The sequence below is a fragment of the Molossus molossus genome, unplaced genomic scaffold (genome assembly GCF_014108415.1).
Source record: "Molossus molossus isolate mMolMol1 unplaced genomic scaffold, mMolMol1.p scaffold_m16_p_23, whole genome shotgun sequence".
Classification (NCBI taxonomy): Eukaryota; Metazoa; Chordata; class Mammalia; order Chiroptera; family Molossidae; genus Molossus; species Molossus molossus.
In genome coordinates this window covers 20,009,000-20,033,195 of record NW_023425359.1, presented here as the reverse complement: position 1 = coordinate 20,033,195, position 24,196 = coordinate 20,009,000, and the positions used below count along the sequence as shown (strand labels likewise).

The 24,196-nt window shown below is 44.0% G+C and overlaps 1 protein-coding gene across 1 annotated transcript in view; it reads right to left on the bottom strand.

Annotated features, from left to right (window-relative positions):
* USH2A (usherin) overlaps positions 1-24,196 on the bottom strand; it is a 534,168-nt gene that overhangs the window by 253,324 nt on the left and 256,648 nt on the right. Inside the window, exons 34-36 of the mRNA XM_036277426.1 lie at positions 23,115-23,262; positions 8,969-9,120; positions 3,288-3,450 (exon numbers count right to left, since the gene is read on the bottom strand). Of these exons, the coding sequence (XP_036133319.1) occupies positions 3,288-3,450; positions 8,969-9,120; positions 23,115-23,262 (463 nt within the window). The remainder of the gene's footprint in view (positions 1-3,287; positions 3,451-8,968; positions 9,121-23,114; positions 23,263-24,196) is intronic.

The following is a 24,196-nucleotide window of genomic DNA, read 5'->3' as shown; positions in this document are numbered from 1 at the left end:
AACACGCTCCGACGAGGGAGTTATAGAAATCCGGATACCCTTGTGGCTCCCACGGAAGGAACGTTGACAATATTTTACAAAGTTACAAACTCCCGTTTCCTTTGACCTAACAGCTCATTTCAGCGAATTTATCATACTAATATACTTGCAAAAGTGTGAAATGGCACACCTACCTCTTAATTCCTTAAGGCATTCTTTGAAGTAGCTGAAGATTGGAAGGAATTTAAATGCCCATTAGTGGGGAATTGGTTAAACCAATGATGGTATCATATATAAAATTGAGTAGTATGACGCTGTATAAAGAATGAGGATGTTCTTAGGTATTGATGTGACAAGGCCTCAGAAATAGCATTGAGTAAATTGCATAGTACAAAACTGTGTGTGAAATGGGGTATCATTTGTGTACAAGGTTGTATGTGTGGGACAAAGACTACGCACATAGTAGCTAATGGGGAAATATGTATTTGCTTGCAGACACATAAAATATTTCTAGACGCTATAAGAAACGGGGTACATTGGCTTCAACTGAGACTGCAGAACAGTTTTGCCACTTTTCCCTGCCCACTGTGTTCCATCTTTTAAACGTGGGCTCATGAGCATATGCTACCTGCTCAGAAGGAAATGCCTTCTTAGAGTCCACCTTCGATATGCGCCACCTCAGTTGTTGTTAGGAAATCTAACGCTGGCTTTGGCAAGTCTGCAGTTCAGGGTCGAAGTGGACATGTACCAAAGGGTCCAGCGTGAGGGTCTTACCGAGCCAGGCCGCTGCTCCATGAGACCGTGACCTGGTTGCAGGCCACTTGTCCGGAAGCTGGGCTTGCTTCCTACCAGCTGCCTTTCCCTACCTTACACGTTCTAGCCACCCCTCGGAGCAGCCGTCCCAGAAAAGGATGAAATACAGTTGTTCATTATACCACGGAAATAACCAATTAGCCGTTAGACAATTCAATGAGCTTCGCACAAATCTAGTGAACAGATGATATCTTAAATAAGTTTGATGAATTCATGTTTAATTTGTCTCTTGAACAGTCACGTGGTCTTCCCCTTCCTAGGTGCGCATGTCGCTGAACTGCTGATGGGTGACTGGGCCAGGCGATATTTGAAATCCTTTCCCTTAACACCGGACGTCAGAGTTCTCGTCGCAGTGAACCGCTGTCAGGGACTTCCTGGGGTCCACCCCAAAATGATCCCCTTGCTCCCAACCTCACCCCCTTCCGACCTTCGCGTTGAACGCACACCGCCAGACTCCTTAAGTCGAATCTTGTAATTGCTTCCAATCTATCTGTTTCGCTTTTGGCAATTAACAAACTGAAACGTTATCAGGAAGGAGTTCATCTCATTTATAAGACTGGGTTTTCCCTCCACTAAAATATGCAGGCTCTCTCTTCTTTATTGCCAGCAGGAGATAAATGGCTGGTTTTCGTTGCTGAAGAATATATAATGGTTAAAAAGTCACTTTTTTCCTGAAGCTCTACATAAATCACAGAACTAGTCAATATTTAATAATGCTTGCCTTGGTCTGTAGTCCCTTGATCACCCCTGTCATGTGTAATAGCTCCCTCTCCGATATCTTTGACATAAAAGCCCAGCTTTTACTGCAATACTAACATGTAGAGGGTCATTACGGATCGACATTTACCTTAATCTGTGACTGCCAACCATGAACCGATAAATTCCAACAGATTCCACAGGGAGAAATCAGTAAACTTCTCAGTGGAAAGAACTGAAGGAAAATTCTGCCGAGAACAGAATACATTTTCTACAAGGGCTGCTCTGCAAATGGGTTCTGACTTCCGAAAGTTCTTTGGCTACAGAGCTTTGCAACATTTAATACCGTTTTGATGGCTTGAGAGACGGGATGACAACCGGGGATGACATGACTTGGAAGGCAAGCAGAGATGTTCCTCTGCAAAAACAATGCAAGATTAAACACAAGGGGGAAGTGGGCTGCTACATTATTCACCCGGCTGCGAGCCACTGGGTTGTCACGGGTCCGGCCAAAATGGAGCTGCTTTTTGCAAAGTGAGCATCACTCCTTCACCTCATCATCTCGCAAGTTCTTCACAGCAGAACACATCAAAAACTTGATTGGTCCGGCTGGTGTGGCTCAGTGGTTGAGCATCGACTCATGTACCAAGAGGTCTCTGGTTTGATTCCCGGTCAGGACACATGCCCAAGTTGTGGGCCTGATCCCCAGTGGGGGGCATGCAGGAGGCGGCCAGTAGATGTTCTCTCTCATCGATGTTTTGTCTCTCTCTCTCCCTCTCTCTAAAACCAAGAAAGAAAGAAAAAAAGAGTTGATTGCATAAAAGAGGGACACACCATGCTTCCAGGAGACCAGCACAGACTCCAACACACACTCACACTCGCTGTCCGTTTGCTTGCCCGCGTGGTGTACAGATATGAACATGCTCCTCAACTTTGGCAAAATCTGTTTTTCTGATTTTACCCTTTGAGGATGTTATTAAGTCCTACAAATACTTGTGGATACTTCAGAAACAAAGGAACACTTTCAAGTCCAAGGGACATCGTTTTGTTGCTATTAGCATGAGTGACTATTTTTGCACATTCACTGCTGATTTTCAAAGAAACAGTGTAAACATCTCCTTCAAAAATAGTATGGCCACTTCTGAAAATGCTGAAAGCAAGCACTTCATCAAAATTGTTCTTAGTACCATCTATCTATACTTACCTTTTTCTCCAGCATGGGTTGCTGAAAATAAACATCGCACCTAACCACACCTCAGCTAACCTCTACGAATCCATTGGTTTTTGACAGTACTTTCAAGGATCCCTCTGTCTTTAATCCATGCCCACTGGAACACCAGCATTATCAGCTTAGAAATATTAAAATGGTCACACACACAACAAAAACCCAGGTTAAGATGGACTGCAAAATTAAAGCGCAACTCTGTGTGAGTGACGTTTTAGGATTTCACCATTTATCAAGCAAGGTAGCATACCCACTAGACCAGTCTTTCTCCGACTCGGGTGTGCATCAGAACTACCTGAGGGGGTTGGCACCATCCGGCATGCTGCCCGCCCCCCCCTCCCCCGGAGATTCTGATTCACATAGAACACGTGTGAGGATTCCCCCTTCTCACCGGTTATGACATGAATCTACCGCTGCTGCTCTGGAAACAACCCAACTACCACATCAGCGCATCACGATTGGTTATTTTAAGGGAAAATAAAGAAATTGAAACCTGTGGTTAAAAATAAGGATCGCAGAAGAAAATAAAGTGTTTCCTCACGTCATTCGAGTTTAAAAATGACACACACGTTACCTTGATCCGCATAGAACATCCCAGTGACAAGGACTAAGTAGGTCAAGCGCCCGTTGGGGTGCGCAGGTCCTTCCCACCACACGCGGACTCTCCGGGATCCTTCTGCTTTGGCCGAGACCTGGACCGTTCCTGCAGGAGCAGCTTCGAGAGTGCGATCTTCTACCTGCGAGAGGGAAGAGATTTATTTTTGTTTGCAAATAAAATAAGTGCACGCTTCGCTTTGAGCCGGTCTCTTCAAAGGAGCTCTTCTGGCTGCGAAGTAAACTGTTTTGACAGTAGCATCTTGTATGAATACCTCATTTTGTCAGCAGGATCAAAGCAGGCCTGGGTGTCCCTCCTCCTGCTGTGAGCGCTTGGAGTCTGAGCTCCTGACCAGGGCTGTTGCTTGTGATTTCCGGCACACGTGGGTCAAACCCCGCTGGGACGGTGCGCATGGCCGTGCCCATGGACTCTTTCTAGGATGGCTTAAAACCATGTTCATGGGATTGCGAAAGAGGAGAAATGTCTAACATCTGTGTCCATAACTTCCTGACTTCTGGGCTTTGTCAAAGACCACAGTGAGCATCTTCACACACACACACAGTTCTCTAGGTGTGTGAAGATGACATCATGCCAGACATCCAAAAAATAAATGTACCCGAGTGATTCCATCCCTAAGGTGTAATCACAGACACAGTTGAGAACGTCATTAATACAGTGTTTATGAACCTAGGCAGAAAAGAGCAAAGATGGATTAGTTGAAGAGACAGGCTCTGACACAAAATGGAATTCTAACTGTACGGGGCCTAGACTGACCGCAATAGTGAAATAAAAAATTTAAAAAATGACTGTCCAGCTGGTGTGGCTCAGTGGTGGAGTGTCGACCCCTGCACCAAGAGGTTGCTAATTCGATTCCCAGTCAGGGCACATGCCCAGGTTGTGGGCCCGATCCCCAGTGGGGAGCATGAAGGAGGCATCCAGTTGATGTTCTCTCTCATCGACGTTTCTAGCTTTCTCCCTCTCCCTTCCTCTCTCTCTAAATTCAATAAAAAATAAATAAAATAAAAAATAAATATGACTAAGTGACCAGAGAAAGAGGAGTTTGTAAGAAACACAGAAAGGGGTTCAGAATGTTTTAGCATCTTTGAATAACTGGCTTTAAATTTGTTAACACAACACCCCCAGCTCATAAGCATCACTCAGAAATGTTGACCTTTGAAGATTTATTGCATATGTTGATAATTTCGACCTTATTTTTGAAGTGCAGGCCCATGCCTCCCTGGAAGGCGATCAAACATGAAACTCTTAGGCAGGCAAATACTCGGAATGATGAAACCTCCATTTGTTAGGGGGCATACGCTTTCCCAATTATGAAAATAAATGTGAGAGAGACAGTGTTAATTTTTAATAAGTATGAGGTCATGACATGTTTTATTGTCATCTGAGAACGGCTATGGGGTTCTTTAGATCTGGGACCCCTGCTCTTTCTTTCTTGTTTAGTCTAATAGTTATGTAAATGGTCCAGAAGCTTGACTGGAAAAAATATCAATTCATCATTTTAATATTTCATAACAATGCAATTGGTTTTTTTTTTTAAAAAAATTTTTTTTATCCTCACCCGAGGACATTTTTCCATTTTTTGTTCAGGTAGAGTGGGAGGGAGAGAGAGGAACAGAGAGAGAGAGAAACATCGACGTGAAGGGACACATCGACTGGCTGCCACCCGCACAACCGACCAGGGCCGGGGACAAACTGCAACCGAAGTACGTGCCCTTAGCGGGAACCGAACCCGGGTCTCTCAGGACCGCAGGCCGACGCTCTAACCGCTGAACCAAACCGGCCAGGGCGCAATTGGTTTTATTATGTCTAAGTATATAGTTCAAATTATGGCATAGAAAATTATTTTAAAGGATTCCACAAAAACTGAGAACTAAAACAGCTGAAGAAGTAAGGGCAATTCCAGATCATTCTAATATTATCATCAAATATCCGGCTAATTCAAAATAGATATGCTTTTAAAATTCCCTTAACTATCTAGATAAATACTCCAGTTTTTTGCTCTACATTAAATTTGCAATTGTACCATGTGCACCGACTCGGTCTTAAATTTTATTTATTTTTTAACCTTTTGATGAGCAACCTTGCCTTAAAAAAACTGTTACAGAAAAGGCATTCTGGAAGTTTTGATTGGGTTTTGCATAGAAATCTCCCATGACACAGGAAAAAACACACAATATGTTTGAGCACAAATGTGCAATGAACACATATAAACATTTTCAGAAAACTTCCATTCTTGATGAAACTCTTACCAAGTACCAGAAACCCTTGTATACATTATATTTCATTTACATTTCCACAGCCCCCCTTTTAAAGTAGGTATTCTTTTCTTTCTGAGATAGTTGAGAAATCCGAAGCGTAGTAGAATAAGTATGTTTCCCAAGGAGGTATTGGGGGTGTCAGCAGGTAATAATTGGGTTGATCTCCCAATTTTCTGGACTCTAATATATTGTAATTAAAATTTAGGTGTCTTAAATACACATTCACAATGAATGTGTAAACAATGAATGTGAAAATGTATGTGTCCACGTGTGCCTGGTTGTTTATCTCCGCAAGCATGCCATCACCAGGAATTAAACCAGCGGTGACCTATAGTTTCAGACTTCAGCCTTGAGAAGTTCCCTGGGGAACTGAATCCAATGAATGTTCTAAGGCCAGAAAAAGTCATAAAATCCCCAATCTCAGACTCCAATGTTAGTTGTATCTAACAGCGGCTAAGTGGAAAAAAATAAAGCAAAGCAAAGCAATCTCTTCCTATGGACAAATTCAATGTAATTTTATTTTATTTTTATTTTAGGGAGACAAAAATCGTGAAGGATTTCCCTCTAATATAATTCAACAATATAATTGAGAGTAAGGAAAGCAATTAAAAAGTTCTCTGTTGCATTTTTCTGTGTTTTTTCTCCCCATCATTTCAAACTTTCATAAAGTCCCAATTACTAGATTTAATTTGACAATGCATATTAGCATGTTAAAATTAGGATCAAAGACACTGTAAATTGTTTTGTACATTGGAATTTCCTTAAAAGCAAAATACACTGTGTAGTTGGCCAAGAACTAAGCAAACTACAAAGAACTCTTTCTTTTTGTTTTTCAAATAGGTACAGAGCAATTCCTTCTGAACCACAAATCACAAGCCAAAAACTTGGTCAAAAAGACATAGTGAGCTAAGACTACATTCAAATGGTAAGAATACTCAATTTATATATGCATTTTTATTTTAAATACAGTATCTTTTATCAAATTTGTCCTTTTAAAACTATTTTTTTCTATTATTATATGAGGAACTTTCAAATTTTGAGGGTGACCCACAGCACACTTCATTCGGTGGAACATATTTATCATAGAAAACATTGCATATTTCCCTGCAGGTATGAAAAATACTGATATTAAATACATAGCAGATGTAAAAGAAACAGCCAGGTTTTCCAACAACCAACAGCGATTATGAAGAAATGTTAGATGAACCAAAAAATATCTGACTCTCTCAAAATACCTTCTTTGACTTGTGCCAGAAAAAGATTTGAAAATGGAAATTATAACTTTTTGTTTTCATCAAGCAGCAGAGCTCTGGGCTTCAGACGAAGCGTGCCGGTCAGTGATATGTATATGCCATGACGACATTTGGCTGCATTCTGTTGAATATCACATTGTAATTTAATAATAGGACAGTCTGACTTTTAAGATTGATTCATAGATTACTTAAATCAATATGGATACATTAAAAAAATCATCAACCAAAAAAACCTGAATGGGTAATTTCCTGCATGACTGTGATAGATATCTGGGGCTATTTAGAATACCCCTATGTAATCTCGTAAGGGCATAATATGCACCGTAATTGGCACAAAGTATCTCAGAAATCCATTGAAGGCCACCAGTTTTAACTTCCTGTTAGCATATCGCTGGCTGGTTCTAAACAAAGATGTTGTTGTCCAATCCCGGTGTTTAGAGATAAATCACTGACTTGGGGAAAGGTTAGCACGCTGAGCCCAGGATAAAGAGAAGTTACCGGGGGGGAGAAAGCAAGCCCCCTGCATGTCAGGGCTGGGTCAGGAACGGACAAGGCTGCGACAGAGTGGATTCTACAGTCCAATTCTGTTTTCCCTCTTCCCTTCAGGCCCCTGTGGCATTTGATTTCTTAAGGTTGACATCGCCTGCTATCCACGCAGGACACAGATCGATAACCGTGTCTCCCTGTTTCAAGTTGCCGGGACACCCGGAGACAGGGCGGGAGCCCGTGCACCAGCCCGGACCACAACGGGCAGGTTCTAGTTTCGAAAAAACCCAAGTTGCAAGTTCCCGTGAAGTGTTCCTTTGTTTCTCTTCCCCTTTCTTTTTTGAATGGGGAGGAAAAGCTGGCCTATTGCCATCCCTGCTTTTAAGAGCAAGTCGCCATCGGAGGGTCTGGGCTATAAAATACTTAATGGCAATAAAGGCTGCAGCTCAGTTCCACGGACAGATGACGGCAGGCAGCTTGGAAAGCCACCAAATTCTGCAGCAGAGAGGGAAGTGTGGTGGAAACTAAGGGAGCCAAAATGAAACAGCCGAGCTGTTTCTCAGGGTAATATTGATACGATACACTCCTCCGTGGAGACGGAGCGCATTAGAATGATAGCCCATTCGCCGGCATTGCCAAAAAGTATCTAACGTTAATGGGCATTCCCCTTAAAAGAAGGTAAATCGAGTTAATCAAGAAAAACGCACAAAATTAAACTGTGATGTTTAGAAACTCAAGAATGTCATGCGAGTCTGGGACAACTATGTACTATTCATTGAATTTTTCAAATGACACCAGTAATAAAAAGCATAATTGTGTCGCTCTTTTAGCTACTAAGGGAATATAGATATGCATTACAGATTTCTGAAAGGTGGATATCAAAAAGCTGATATTGAAGCAATTTTAAATACCGAGCTCATGAAGCTATATCACACTAATAAAATTAAAATATTTTGGTCTGGCCCTGGCTGGTTTGGCTCAGCAGTTAGAGCGTGGGCCTGTGGTCCAGAGAGACCCGGGTTCAGTACCCACTAAGGGCATGTACTTCGGTTGCAATTTGTCCCCGGCCCTGGTTGGGTCGTGCAGGTGGCAGCCACTCAATGTGTCCCTTTCACGTCGATGTTTTTCTCTCTCCCTCCCACTCTATCTGAACAAAAAATGGAAAAATGTCCTCAGCTAAGGATAAAAAAAAAAAAAAAATTTGGTCTAATAGATGAGGTGAACTCAACCTTTCAATCGATTAGCCCAATTATTGGGGAGCACCGTTGTCACACTATGCAGTTTACGGGCCTTCAATTATTTTCACTTTTTAATCATAAACTTAGTTGCAGAACCCATGATCAGGAAGAAAAAAATGCACTTTAACTGTTACTAAACTAGGCAAAACTATAGGTTTGCCTGCTACGCTGGCCAACTTACATTTAGAAATTTCCGGAGAATGTGGAGGATTCTGCCCTTCACCAGACCTGGATGCAGTCTTGCCATTTATGTTGAACATAAACAATTATGAACTCTTCAGTGACATTGTGTAAGGAGAAGAACCGCCATCCTCCCGGAAAGGCTAGCATGGCGAGTGAGCCAGCAGCACAGTCTCCTGACTCCCCGTCCCCTGACGTGGACGGCACGCCCGGGGGGACACACTCACCAGTGGGCCCAGGGCGCAGCCTCTGACGGTGCACGCTTGCACGCGGAAGGCATGCAGGCTCCCAGGGGCAAGTCCATGTGCCTGGCAGCTGAGCTCTGAGGAGTTGTGGACTAATGTTCCATCCAGATACAGCCCATAGCTTGTGATGACCCCTGGGAAGGTAACAACGGGCATTTAGTGTGACGAACAGGCAACAGCAAAGGATGGCTTCCAGGCCGCGAGCCTTCCGGACATGCAACCACACGTCTCTACTGTTTTCCTGAGTCTACACCTGTCTATTTCCAAAGGATAAAACAGGCTTTAAGCCCTTGACCATCACATTGCTAAGTTCATTAGTACAGAGATAGAGAGAGGTCCTGAGATGCCCAGTCTGGGAATCTGTCCATTGCATCCCGTTCACTGTGATCACCTGTGTTCTGTATCAAAGATGAATAAACTCAGTACATGTATCGTGCCTATTGCTTTCTAAACTGGTATCTTTAATACCCGTGCTCTGGAAGTAAAATGACCTTATTTGTTAAGGCGTTGGATATTACTCATGATGTGGAGGGCTCTGTTTGGAGCACCTGGTGTGTATGAATTGTTTTTTCGTTTTTTTTTTAATCCTTACCCGAGGATATTTTTCCATTGTTTTGTACAGATAGAATGGGAGGGAGAGAGAGGAAGGGAGAGAGAGAGAGAAACATCGATGTGAAGGGACACATCGAGTGGCTGCCACCCGCACGACCAACCAGGGCCGGGGACAAACTGCAACCGAAGTACATGCCCTTAGCGGGAACCGAACCTGGGTCTCTCCGGACCGCAGGCCGACACTCTAACCGCTGAGCCAAACTGGCCAGGGCTATGAATTGTTTTTTTAACCCTCTACACACAGGCGATATTATTATCACCGTTTTATAGATGAGAAACCCCAGCACAGACAGATGAAGGAACTCGCTCAAGGTCATAGAGCTGGCCACTGGCAGAGTCAGGATTTGAATCGAGGTGACCTCACCCCAGAACAGAGAAGACTGTGACCTGCAATGTGGGTGCCTCATGCCACTACACCATGTTCCTAACCATGACCGTCAGCTATGACAACATAGGCGGCCTGGAGCACCTTGCGCACATTGCACTTACGAGACACTCGTGAATGTTCTAACTGAAGTTTGACTGGTTGGTTTTAATGAGCACCTACAATGTACTTCAGAAGGAACGTCCGATGCGTTTCCAAGACATCAGCTGGAGATAAAAGAGCGGCACTGGCTATTGACTGGAATCATGTGACTTCTCCAGTTAAAACATTCATTCCAAGAAAACTGGGGATCTGGGTTCACTGGAAATGGGATATCCCCCCACTGGCTAAAGATTACACTGTGGGAGAGAAAACTCGGCTCACCGGCTAAATCGCAACTTCTTTCATAGTAAAATTAACGCCACAGTGGCCCCCTGGTGTGCTCTTGAGGAATTATCTTAAATGTCCCCCTCAGAGAGCTCTCCTTGAGGACAGGCCTCAGGTGCTTGTCCGGGGGGACATAACACACCTCCCCCCTCGTCCTGACCCACTTTCCACACAGTTTAATTGCCTGACATGACGTCCTCACCTGTGTATTATTAGAGCTTAGCACCGTGCCTAAAACACAGTAGGCGCTTAATAAAAATTGAATGAGAAAAATCAATGAGCACACAGCACAGTCAGATATCAGGATACACTACAGAGTAAAAATGTAAGGTTCTAGGAAAGAGAGCTACCTAGATACCTGGAGTATGAGAAGAAACTTGCTAAAAAGATGATATTAAAGAATAGCTCAGTGCCCAGCCAGTGTGGTTCAGTGGTTGAGCATCACCCCATGCACCAAGAGGTCGCCAGTTCAATTTCCGGTCAGGGCACATACCCAGGTTGTGGGCCTGATCCCCAGTGGGGGGCATGCAGGAGGCGGCCAATTGATGTTCTCTCTCATCAATGTTTCTCTCTCTCTCCTTCTCCCTTCCTCCCTCTCTCAAAATCAATAAAGAAAAAAAAAATGAATAGCTCAGAGCCCAGACAGTGTGGCTCAGTGGTTGAGCATCGACCCCTGCACCAAGAGGTCACAGGTTCAATTCCCGGTCAGGGCACATGCCCAGGTTGTGGGGCCCGATCCCCAGTTGTGGGGCATGCAGAAGGCAGCCAATCGATGTTCTCTCTCATTGATGTTTCTCTCTCTCTCCTTCTCCCTTCCTCTCTAAATCAATAAAGAGAAAAAGAAAATAAAATGGAAAAGCACAGCTTAGAGATGGAGGCGTGGGAGGCGGAGTGAGATTTGAAACAAGACTCCAGCAAAGTCACAGTCATCCAGGGAGTCCCTGAGAGCTGACTCCTAGGAGGCCCGACTCTCGGCCTGTGGACATCAGACCTGGTTTTGTTGAAGTCCTGAACGAAGATCAAACCTTCATCATCCATCATATCAGGAATCGTGTTACTGGTAGGACCACACCACAGTACTTCCTAGAATGTGCTCGAATGGGTTCGCAGCACCCTCGTCTGTGAACTTGCAGAATGCTGCACCCACTGTCAGGGTGACCTTCCCGACACTGCTGGCGATCAAGAATCCAGCTCATAGAGAAAGTAGCAGGGAGTGACCTAACACCCTAGTTGCTACTCATCTTACACCGCACCTCATCAAGTCAAAGCCCGAGAGTTCGCTGGAAAGGACCCCTGCGTAACAGCCCCCCACCCTAGGGACCAATATCTGATGCTGGTTTTCCAAAGTGAGATCATATTTGTATTGAACGTCTACAGCAACCCAAGCCGGGACCACCGAGGACCCTCTCATAAAGAAGGTTTCGGTTGCCTCGCAGGTCGAGAAACAGATGGGAAACCAGCTGTGGGCAAAAGGAAGATGCTGAAAGTGTCAACCGTGGCCATGAACAAGTTCTAGAAACAAGATGTTACTATGCTTTCATTGTTACTTATTTACTTAGAGATTTAGATACAATAACTAACTTTCCCTCCTCCCATTTCCTGTTGATTTCTATCTAGAAAGTTCATGGGTGTTCACCTACAGGTTAGGTTTGTTTTTCGTTTGTTTTTTCTCAGAATATTCAGCATTCGTGCTTCTTCAGTGGTAGCATTTCCGTGGCAGGTCACCTTGGTGGCTCATGTGTGGAACTACACACCCAGCCGCACGCCACAGGGCAGGCGGAACCTGAGCTTCGGTGCCGGGAAGTCAGAAGGTCACTGACGGTCACCTGTTCATTCTTCCACACCTACTTCCGTTCCCCTTTTCTTCCCGGGCCCTTCAGACACTTTTGTAACCAACTCCTCATCTGAAATCAAGCCTGTCGTAAACGACTCGTGCGTCATCTGTTGGGTCAATTAGATCTTGACCAATGCTTCCTTTAGGACTACAGCTTTATAAAATTGCTAGGAGGTAATACTTTAGTAAAGCTACTGCTATGACTCGTTTTCCTTTTTGAAGACAACTCTGAGCAGTTAATGTTTCTGAAAGCAGGTTCGTTCCCCTCATCTGCACATTTTGAAGAAAGAGCCTTCGTTTTACCACCATGTGCCACAACAGTGAGGCTGTGAGCACCAGGTGCCCTTTATGCTAGCAGGGCTACCAGTGATAACTCTGAGGATGCGCACAGGAAGCATTTGATTTAATGCCACTTAATACGAGACACACAAAAGCACAAACGAATCCAAGCTAAGAAATGGAAGATATATAAGGAAAAACTAACGATTCCATTGAAAATTTAAGAGAAGAAAAATGGATAAAATCAATTATAAATAAGGACAAGAAATTATGTGCCAGGCACTCAGCTAAGCAATCACGGAATCCTCACCCTCCCCCCCCCCCCAAAAAAAAAATCTATGTGCAAATAATGTGTTGCAGAAGCTCTTAAAGAAATTGTAAGAAGCCTGAAACACTATCTACTTGACCTACTTTTCAACATTAAAATAGAAAGTACCCAAATCAATATTTCCCTTTTTGTACATAATTGGGGAACAGAGACTATCTTTTATGCTAGGATTATGTGCATAATATCTCATTTATCTGACATATTGGGAAATGAGATATTTTATAGAAGTGCATTTTCATTACACCTAAATCTCATCCCTTAAGTACAAACTTTAAAAATCTGAACCATTATGAAGGGAATCTTTCTAGCAAGTGCCACACACCTGTCTCCTCACTCAGACTGTAATGAACATGATTGAATCCTTTTGTGATGACTCCAACTGTGCATATGGACATCAGAGGCTGGAGTCTGGGATTCAGTAATGCCCTCCGGGACTGAGGAGACAGAGGGTACTTCCTCAGCTGTTATCCTTAACATCACTCAGCAGCTACGCTTTATCTCTTCTCGTGTCTACTCTCGGAGTTCTTCTCCATTCTCCCTCAGTGACAGTCTTTCAAAAGTTACTTCTTGGCTTCGTCTATCTGACTCACTTGAGCAAGTCAACCCCTAGCAGGCCAGGCTGAGAAACTAGATACTCATGACATCTGGAACTACGGATAAAGAAATAATAGAGAGTTACTGAGACAAGGGCTCAGTGTAAGATGAGTACATGACAATGAGCTGAGCATACAATTAAGTGAGATTTGTGACAGTTAATGCAACTGCTAAGTCTGTTTTTTTTAGTATGGAGGATGCATAGGAATTGAAAGGTAGATGATATTGAAGTCCAACTTCAGTGCAGATGAGATCACACACACGCACACACGTGTTCTGTAGGTGACCACATTTGACAGCCTTTGTAGGAAGGGCTGAGAGATGAACTGCAGACCCCAACGGGATACTGAGTACACACTGGGTAAGTGCAGTCTGCCCTTTAAATCGGTTTTGAGATTCTCTTCTACCTCATTCACCTCGTCGACCCCATCACTGAGTCCTGTCGGCTGTGCAGCCAAATTGCCCTTTACCCACGTCCATGACCATGGTCATCAAGTCCATTCTGCTACTGTCTCACACCTGAGGGGAGGAGTCCCCACGTTGATAGAATTCATTCTTCATACTACAGTCCGAGAGGCGTTTTTCAAAAGCATATATCTGATCATATCACATGCAGTCAGTAATCTATCAGGCCTTCGCCAACTACTACCAAGGTGGGAGTCGCCACCCCAAAATCAGAAAGGTGGGGTCAACGTAAGCCTGTTGTGAGGATGAAACAGAGATGTTGACCTCTCTATTTTCTGCCTTTTGGTCCAGGTATTATCAGCCAATCACCAGATTTCAAGGTCAGGCCAATGCAGGACACCATATGGTTTAGAGCTGGTGTCCACATATGTCCTAAAACAAGGAGCTAAGACTAAGCCAGGCCATTCCTTTGATCTTGTTTGGGTTAGGCCATTGACTACAAATCCTGAATTAGGGACACAGTCAAACTTTCTGGTAAATTCATGAACAGGAAGAGATATCATCTGAAGAGAACACTCCCTTGCTTATCAGTATATGCAGGCAGACTTCACACCTTCTTACTGTTAGCAAACTTTCCGATATAAATAAAATAAGTATAATGTGAAACACTACATATTCCATTCCAAAAACATGTAAGCAGTAAGTTTCAAAAATTTACTAACCCAACAATTTTCAATGCCTCCCGATTCCCAAAGAGAGTAACAAAAACTAATGAATATAATCGAGTCAACATTTTAAATAAAACCTAAAGAGATAACGTCCTCTTCTTGGCTGGAGCCCAGAACATATAGGAATCGCTTCGGAGAAAACAAAACGCTATGTTCTGCAAAGGCCATGAAAGTATTTCTGAAGTTATAAAACACTTTATGATTAAAGATGTACTGAACACTGAGGTCGACATTAGGCTTCGTATGAGCTATTTCTATTAACTTTGGCAACACCAAGAAACATGAGCCGTTATTTGCCTTGCTATACAGATGAGCGCGTGGAGTCTCGGGCTAAGCTCTTTCCCAAGGTCAGACGAATGTAAATTCAGGTGTGGAATCAGGCGGTCTCATTCCACGGCTGCAACTACTTCCGTTATCCATTCCCAGTCTAATTTTCTCGTTTTAAATATTTAGGAATTCCATTCATAAAGAATTGATGGCCCTGGCCAGTGTCGCTTAGTTGGTTGAGTATTTTCCCATGCACTGGAAGGTCGCCAATTTGATTCGGGGCACATGCCCAAGTTTCGGGTTTAGTCCCAGGTGAGGGAGTGTACGGGAGGCAACCAACTGATGTTTCTCTCTTTCTCTCTCCCCATCTCCCTGCCTCTCGTTCTTAAAAAAAGCAATAAGCTTGGCTGGTATGGTGCATTGACTCATGCACCAAGATGTCATCAGTTCAATTCCTGGTCAGGGCACATGCCCAGGCTGTGGGCCCGATCCCCAGTGGGGGTAATGCAGGAGGCAGCCAATCGATGTTCTCTCTCATCGATGTTTCTATCTCTCTCTCCCTCTCCCTTCCTCTCTAAAATCAATAAAGAAAAAAAAAAAATTAGCCCTGGCCGGTTTGGCTCAGCAGTTAGAGCGTCGGCCTGCGGTCCAGAGAGACCCAGGTTCGGTTCCTGCTAAGGGCATGTACCTCATTTACAGTTTGTCCCTGGCCCTGGTTGGTCATGCAGGTCGCAACCAGTCAATGTGTCCCTTTCACATTGATCTTTCTTTCTTTCTCTCTCTCTCTGTCTCTGTCTCTCTCTCTCTCTCTCTCTCTCTCTCCCCCTCTCTCCCTCCCACTCTATCTGAACAAAAAATAAAAAAATTTCCTCGGGTGAGGATTAAAAAAAAAAAAAGAAAAAGAAAAAAAAGTAAAACACAATCAATAAAAACATACGAAAACAGAAAGACCTACTGAGCACGTGGCCCTAAAAGCAATGAAGACAAGCCTACCGAGAAGATGAACGAACATTCATTGACAGTCAGTGACTTGAAAGGTACTATGCCCGGTGCTTTGGGGGCGGAAATAAGATACTGTCTCTCTTTAGGGAAATAAACTTTTTCCTGTTTTTTTTTTTTTTTTACCGTCCACATTTTGGCTTGCCTTTTTCTGAGAAGGAGGGGTTAACAGCCCTGTGGGTGCTTTCCTGTAGCCATGGGGAATCCTGGGATCTAACTGCTGGCTGAACCCTCCTGGCAACACCAACCAGGATAAACAGGGACCCGCCTGAGGACCGAGGCCGGACCTAACTGTCAACGCTGCGTATGAGTAATGGCAGCTGGTACGGAGGAGGCACAGCTGCAGCGGAGAATGAACACTAGGGATCCCAGAGCTGAACTTGGCACTTGGACGTAGTACATCAAAAGGAAAAAAAAAAAAAAAACAACGTCTAAGTCATGACTTGATTAATGATAACAAATAATGATTTCATAATACACAGAACGTGTTCAATGAGGTATCAATTAATCAATTCCCATTTAAAAATCAAACATCACAGATCTATTAAACATCTGCCTTTAGAACTGTGGAGCATGGCTGTCCTTACTCGCTTTTACAACGCCTCGTGTGGCAACACGCAGATTTTGTTTGTTTCCTTATTGACTTCTGACGCTTCTAGAACGAAGGAAAGCATTTCACATTGATCTCTTCATCCAGCCCCCCAGATTCTGCAGGCTACGTGTGGATTAAATGAGATCTAGGAATCAATCAGTCTCAGTGGGAAACTCATGGCAACTTAAATAGACAACAGGGGATACTTTAGTGAAGGGACCATTTATGACGCTATGGGTTAGGGGTAAGGGAGAGCAATAAACAATAATAAAGCATCCCCAGCCAGCAATAGCTGGGATGCCTAGGAGACCAGTTGGCCGGGAGCCAGGAAACATCCTTATGTGTGGAAGGGATTAGGGTGAGCACAGGTGCAGGGCCTGGGCAGAGAGCTGAGTGATTGCAAAGGTCCCCTGGATAGGAGCTATAGCCTTTGCTTCAGGGAGGTGGCCCTGGGGCCCGGAGCTGGTGGAGGAAACCGAGAGCAGTAAGTTCTGAGACTGGATCTTCTTCACATCCTCTCCTCTCTTGCTGCTGCTTTTACTGTTGCCCATGGACAAACCACGAGGAAGCCAGAGAGAGAAGAGGCCTATTGACATTGCAAATAAAGGTCGACCTAGGAAGCAGGGCTGAGAGGTGGGTGGGTGGGGATGGAGAGAGGCAGAAGAAAAATACCCAACATAAAAAAATGAAAACGAGCCCTGGCTGGTTTGGCTCAGCGGTTAGAGCGTCGGCCCGTGGACCAGAGAGTCCTGGGTTCGGTTCCTGCTAAGGGCATGTACCTCGGTTGCAGTTTGTCCCCGGACCCAGTTGGGGTCATGAGGGTCGCGACCACTCAATGTGTCTCTTTTTTTTTTAATCCTCACCCGAGGATACTCTTCCATTTTTTGTACAGATAGAGTGGGAGGGAGAGAGAGGAAGGGAGAGAGAGACAGAAACATCGACGTGAAGGGACACATCGAGTGGCTGCCACCCGCACGACCAACCAGGGCCGGGGACAAACTGCAACAGAGGTACATGCCCTTAGCGGGAACCGAACCCGGGTCTCTCCAGACCGCAGGCCGATGCTCTAACCACTGAGCCAAACCGGCCAGGGCTCAATGTGTCTCTTGTGCATCGATGTTTCTCTCTCTCTTTCTTCCTCCTTTTCTCCCTCCCGCTCTATCTGAAGATGAATACAGAAATGTCCTCAGGTGAGGATTAAAAAAAAAAAAGAAAGAAAACGAAATGATATTGTACTGTATTGTATTTTTGTGGTGTCCTTGCTGCTTCTCTGATGCCGGTCATCAGTGAGATCGTGGTAAGAAAATAAAGCATTATGCTTTGTGCTAAGGTGGGATCAGGTTATTTTAGCCAGTTCTAGAAATTCTGCTTCTTTAATGGACAATCCACAAAATGGATACTTAATTCCCATTGGTTATTTAGTGTAAGCAGTTTCAAGTTTATCACCTTTCTCCTTCCATAATGGTAGAATTTTTAAGGTGTTTAATTTTCTCAGGAAAGTGGAATCATAATTGTCCACAGAGGACATCCACTGGGGTATATATCGCTGTGACTCTTCATCACGTTATGTCAAATTGCATTTCCAAAGGTGCTCAAAAGGTTGTCACACAGAACCAAGGAAACTCGATGCAAGTACAACGTCATGCAAATTTAATACAAGGTGTCTCTGTTTAAACGGAGGAGTTCTGTTTACTGTAAGAATTAAACAGCGGTGCATTAGTGTGTCATCAAAATAACATGCCTAGTGCATAGCAATGCTCCAAACACGTCTGTTTGTTTTCCCCCCAGTACTGCCTGGCAATGCGGATATCAACGGAGGCTTCCCCCACGAGCTCCGATGGTGATTGGATGTGGCAGGTAGGTCCCTGTGTGAATAGTTGATCCTTCAATTAAAAAGGAAAAGAGGGAACAGCTTTCACATTGTGGGATAATGCCTTATTACTGTTCTGCGCTCCTAAAAATGGAATCAGCGGAAGCTAAGAAAGACTGTGCTTGGGAAATTCTACCTGACAAACTGAGCGGAGGTGTTTCATAAAAGTTACACGAGGTTTGCTGGAGACTGTCAAGAGGTTTCCCTGAGTGATTCACTGAATTCTGTCCGCCATGCCTCCTATCAAAACTGAGCATTTCCAGGGAAGGAAATAGAACCCCACTTCAACTTTTTAAAAAAATAAACTGATTTCAAAATCAAAAGTTTGCAAAAACCAGTTCTTTCTCTAAAACCAGAGAAAAATCGGAACAGAGATCTTAGGAATATTTCGTACTAGCCCCGAGGACCAGTCAAAGCAACAAACATTTTTTATTACATAGCTAGATGAAATCCTACATTATGAGCGTTTCTATAAAAGTTGAGGTAAAAGAGATGTACAGGGAATAAAACCATGACCTTTTTGAGTCATTCACATCTTGTTTTATATTACGTTCCTAATTAACTGGTTGCCCTGTCTTGACAATTAAGTTGCTTAGAACTTATAAACTGGAGTTTCTCCATCTGAATGTTGAAATAACAGTACCTGTTTCATAGGCTGACAATAAGTGTCTGGCACATAGCTACAAATTGTAGCTATTATTGTTACTATCACTATTATTATTAGTGGTAGCGGGAAATCAAATCCTTTCTTTGCATGAGGGGAAGACTTAATTAATATTTACATCTACACCTTTAGGTACATACATTATAAAAATTCATTTACCATCTATTATCCCTTAATGTCCTTCAGGACAGCATATAAGTGTATAAAGAGATCTATAGTCAATTGGTTTCTCTACCACTCATTCCTGAGATAATGTATATGCTCAAAAAATGAAACCAAATGTTCTTTTAATGATGTTGGATTGTCCTCGGGGTGCTATGTTTAGGTCTGCAAAAATAATCCGCCCCTACAATTGTTCTGTTCTTATTGACATTATTGATACACAGCCAGGTATACATTCTCACAAAACATTATGAAAATGCTCCTGTAGGTTCCTTGACTGCTCTGTCTTTTCTGGAGACCCCAGGACCCTGGTCTAATGTAATGGTGCCCAACTCTGATACTCTCTTACTATGAGCATCTTCACATCACCAGACCCCGACGGTGGCAAAGACAGACCCTTTCACACAGGGGCAACCAAGACACCGCCTCGCCTGTGGCCTCTCTTTCGAATAGACAATCCCCCGCAGGCTGCTGTTGGTGCACTGGGTCTCTAAGAGCGAACTTTGAGCCTTCGGCAGCCCAAGAGGGGGTGCCTTTCCACCGCTTTCTCCCCCACCCCGCCTCCGTCACATGATTACGAGATGTGCTGTAAACACGCACGAGTGTGTCGTGTGACTGCATGTGCGTCTGCGTCTCACCTCAACACGATTACCACTGCATCACTGTCTCTATCTTCAGCAAACATTGATTCACTCAGCGGCGCAGTAGGCCCATCTCCTGAGGGTGAGCTCCCTGCCAGGAGCTGTGACCACAACAGCCAGGACAACAAGGCGCGCAGAACCCCAGCCCTCACCTGGGTGACGGTGCAACAGGAAACTGTTCGGTAAACGGGCTTAGGTAAAGAGAGTGCAGAGGTACAGGAAATTGTAAGTATTAATAAAGAATAAGAATTTCAGAGATAAACCAAAGAACTCATGGGCATCTATGCACAAGCAATGGACACAGACATTCATTTGGTTGGGGAAGCAGGAGGGGTGTGGAGAGGGGAAGAGGGGGTCGATGGAGGAAAAGGGGGGACATCTGTAATACTTCCAACAATAAAACAAAAAAAGAATTTCATAGTCGATATGTTTAATGTTTTCTTTCAAAAACATTCTAACTCGCTTAAAATGTTGCTAAACGTCATGCTAGACAACAAAGAAGAATTCCGCTGCAGTCGGATATTTGTGCTGACGTTAGCAAGACGGACTTGAAGTGTGAGCAAAACGCGTATTTCCAGAGGCTAAGGCCTAAGCCTCCGAAAGAGACCAGGGCTCACGAGAATCCGGATGCTCTCGAAAGAGTCATTCTAATTACACAATCGTAATCTGCACCATACAGGTCACAGATTGACTCCTCTGCTCCAGCTGATTGGTGGCTAATAGCGTTACAAAGACAGAGCCGGGGTCCTACAGAACAGAGGGTTCTTGTCCACCCCGGACCTACAAGGAGCCCTTTGCGGAGGTTTTCAAGTCCTGCCTGAAATCCCAGCTCGCAAAGAACACCTCTGCCGGAGAGAATGGCCTGCACGGGTAGCCCTCAGAGACACGGAGCGGAGCACAGCGCCGCCCTCGGCAGGCGAGGGAAGCCAGGGACGAGAATTAAGCAGGGCACCTGGAAGGAAAGCAAAGATCCAGGAGGGAACATAACGGCACCGACTCCGTGCTGAGACTCCCCCTGGCAGACTCAGACGATGAAGAACAAGTAGCATGATGTGTCATGACAAAGTCGTGACAGCGGTCCTGCCTATCAGTAAAAGATGGTCATGGAGGCTGTGGCTCCTGTCCCTGGGATTCCACACTGCCTTTCGGGGAAGTAAAGCTGGGCACCCCTTAAGATGTTGTCACCATACTGATAAGAATTATTGCCAGACTTTCATAATAGGAGCTGGTCGTTTCGATGAGAATCAACCCTGGTGGGTGTGGCTCCGTGGGCTGAGCATGGCCCGTGCACCAAAAGGTTGCCAGTTTGCTTCCTGGTCAGGGCACAGGGTGCGTGCAGGAGGCAACCATCCGATGTTTCTCTCTCTCTCTTCCTCCCTCTCTCCGAGCCTAGGATGAGAGAAGTATGTGCCGTTATGAACGCGCTGAGACAGAATACATGGGCAAAAGCAGAGACAGGTACGAACTGTTAGCTCCAATGTCATAATCAAGGAAACGGGGGTTCGTGGAATTTAGCACAATTCCCAAAGCAACACAGCTAGTACACATCAGAGATAAGATAAGATTCCACACCCATGTCTTTCAACCCTACATTAAGCTATGCATATTCTAGGGTGTCTATAAAGGGAGGTGGATGAAAAAGCTGTATGGATGCAGCGGAGTCCCAAGTTAGGAGGGATCTGAATGCCAGAATAAACAACCACCTGGACTTAATTCTCCCAGTTTTTAGGGGGAGTTGTGAAAACAGACAGAGGGACGAGATGGCCCCCGATAATCAGATGATCCCTCTCCAGACATGGACACTAAACACCACACCCTGGTACATTTGGGGAAAGTAAAGAGAGAAGCAGGGAAGAGAAGAAAAAATAATTTAGTGAAACTATCACTTTTCAAATGTCTAATTGTTTTCCCACGACAAACATTTTTAAAACTCTGCTGAGGTTAAACACTGGACGATAGAACATGACGGGAGTGTTAACAAACATCACCCAAGTCTCCCCAATTCTCATAGCTCAGTGAATATATCTTAAAACTTCTTGGAAACGCACAAAACATAATACAGAAAGATGCTCTGAAACATAGAAAGGATTTCGCTCGTCGACCTACGACTCTGAGTATAATTATAAAGTCAGCTGGGCTACCAATTGCGATGGAGGTAGGCGTTCTACTGGGTAAATCACGTCATAGCATTTAACAGCTTTCCAACGGGAATACATTGTTACCCTTTTCATGGCCACCTATGTACTAGATGCCTTTGTGGAGCAGAAAGTATGACAAGATTTTCCACTGTTGATCCAACGGACATCCGTTTGTTTTTATTAGAAAATGTGCGATCACACAGGAATAACTTCAAGAGCAGAACATCGCTCCCTCTGAGTATTGGAGCTCCCTCCACCGCCTCGAATATATCTAGTGCATCTGCCAAAAGTTTAATTAAAGTCAGATGACTGGGATAATTAATATCATAATAAACATAAGACAAACTCATAAAATGGCAGTTTCTTTTTTTTGATTCGTTTTGGCTAGAAAAGAGAGGCATTTCAGTGTTCAGGAGTGAGTTACTTAAAACGGTTTCTGTGCTGTTACAAGTCCTCCTGATGTTTGTGTGAAGGAGGAACAAAACCGATGTCACACACAAGCTTCTGCAGTTTGGAACAATGACCCTGGGCTGCGTGACGTGCAAAAGCATTTTCAGTCAACGAATCAAGCGATTTCTGCTGCGAGTTGTCACAAAAATTCTTTATAAGATTTTAGGTTAGCAAAACTTTAACTGGCTAACTTAATTCTCTAAATGATGCGAAGTGGATAATACTTAGAAATAGACACAGTCCTCTTCGAGGGGAAGCAAATACAAATCTGTGTGTGTGTGTGTGTGTGTGTGTGTGTGTGTGTATTAGGCTTATTTAAAAACAGCATGTTGAAATATTTATAAAGAATATATATATTTTTTAAATATAGGGTTCTTTCCCAGTGATCTCTGTGAAGATAAACTTACTGCATCAAAAGCATTTTGAAATACGATACGTGCATGGACTTTCCACCTCTGCTTCTCCTGGAAAGAATGACCGGCTGTCGAAAGCAGGGAGCCATTGAAAACACAATGACAGGGTCGCAAGGGCCCTCTCTGGGAACCCTCCTGAGTTCTGCCGGTCTCTCCTGGAACCCGTTCAACAATAAGGTGCAGTACACAGGAACCATCAAAAGGGAGCACTTTTGAGCCACCAAAATGGTGTGTTAGCCTAAAAGTCACAACTGCAGACAAAGATATGATCTCAGGTATTTTGTGTGCTAAAATGAGCATTAAAAAAAAAAAATCAAGCACCACACAGACGCTGCCATGTGGAAGAGGAATATGCCTGTGCTAATCATCGTTTTAACTCGAGGCTGAAAGAGTGCACTTACCATTCGGGTGCTCAGGCTCCGTCCAGGAGACGTTGAAGGAGTGGGGTGAAAAGGGGAGCGTCCTGGGGGCCGGCATGCCTTCAGGGGCGCTGTCCGGGGTCCGGGCCTCGCTGGCCTCACTCACTGCGCAGCCGCCCCCCGTACAAGCCTGAACAGAGATGGGGGTAAAAAAAAAAAGCACCTTTCACTCTGGGTCCCCAAACTTTAGAGCATCGAAGAAAGAGAATTCATAACAACAGTTTCCGAGTCTTTGAAATAAAGCTCCCTTTATCCCACAAAATAAATTTGTTTCAATGCTGAGGTTTGACATTTAATTAGTTTTCTTTTTAGGACATGACACAGCCATCTCCAACCAATAGAAAATAACCCGGAACGCAGGACTACATGAACTATAAATATGTTCTAAGTTGGAGCCCAGGGTTAGGGCATTGGGGGTGGGCCAAAGGATGTGTACAGCTGTGAGTATGCAAAACTCAGAGTTTGTTCACGTATTATTATTTATTAATGATTGTACTATTTGCCATGTGAATAGCTGTAAACCTACCTTTGCTCACCCCTGTATACTGACTAGCTGAACAGCCCTTACTAAATTAGCCTTGCACGAAGGTTCCTTGGACGAATTATACACACACACATGTGTGCACACACACACACACACGCACACGTGTGTGTGCAGCACATGAGAAAAGTACTAGTGACTAAAGACTGCTTCAGGATAAAACAAGTGATTTCTAAAATAAATTAAAAATGTGTACAGCAAATATAATTGCCTTTTATTTACTAGAGCATGACCAATATATTTAAAGTATAACCATGTAATTGAATAAAACAATACTTTTCATAAATCAACAACAAAGAGGTTGTTCAGCGCCTGCTTAATGCCTAAAAGGGTCAAATCATTAGCCCAAAGGAAATGAGCTTTGTTGAATGACTGACAAACTTAAAAGGGTCACAGAAGTCCCCATTCAGCAATGAAAACACAGGTGTTCAAGGTATTTGGAAACTTGTGTGTACACTTTCATAGTAAATCGCAAATAATTTTTTCCTCCCCAAGAATGTGTCAATGTATCAGGAAAATACCT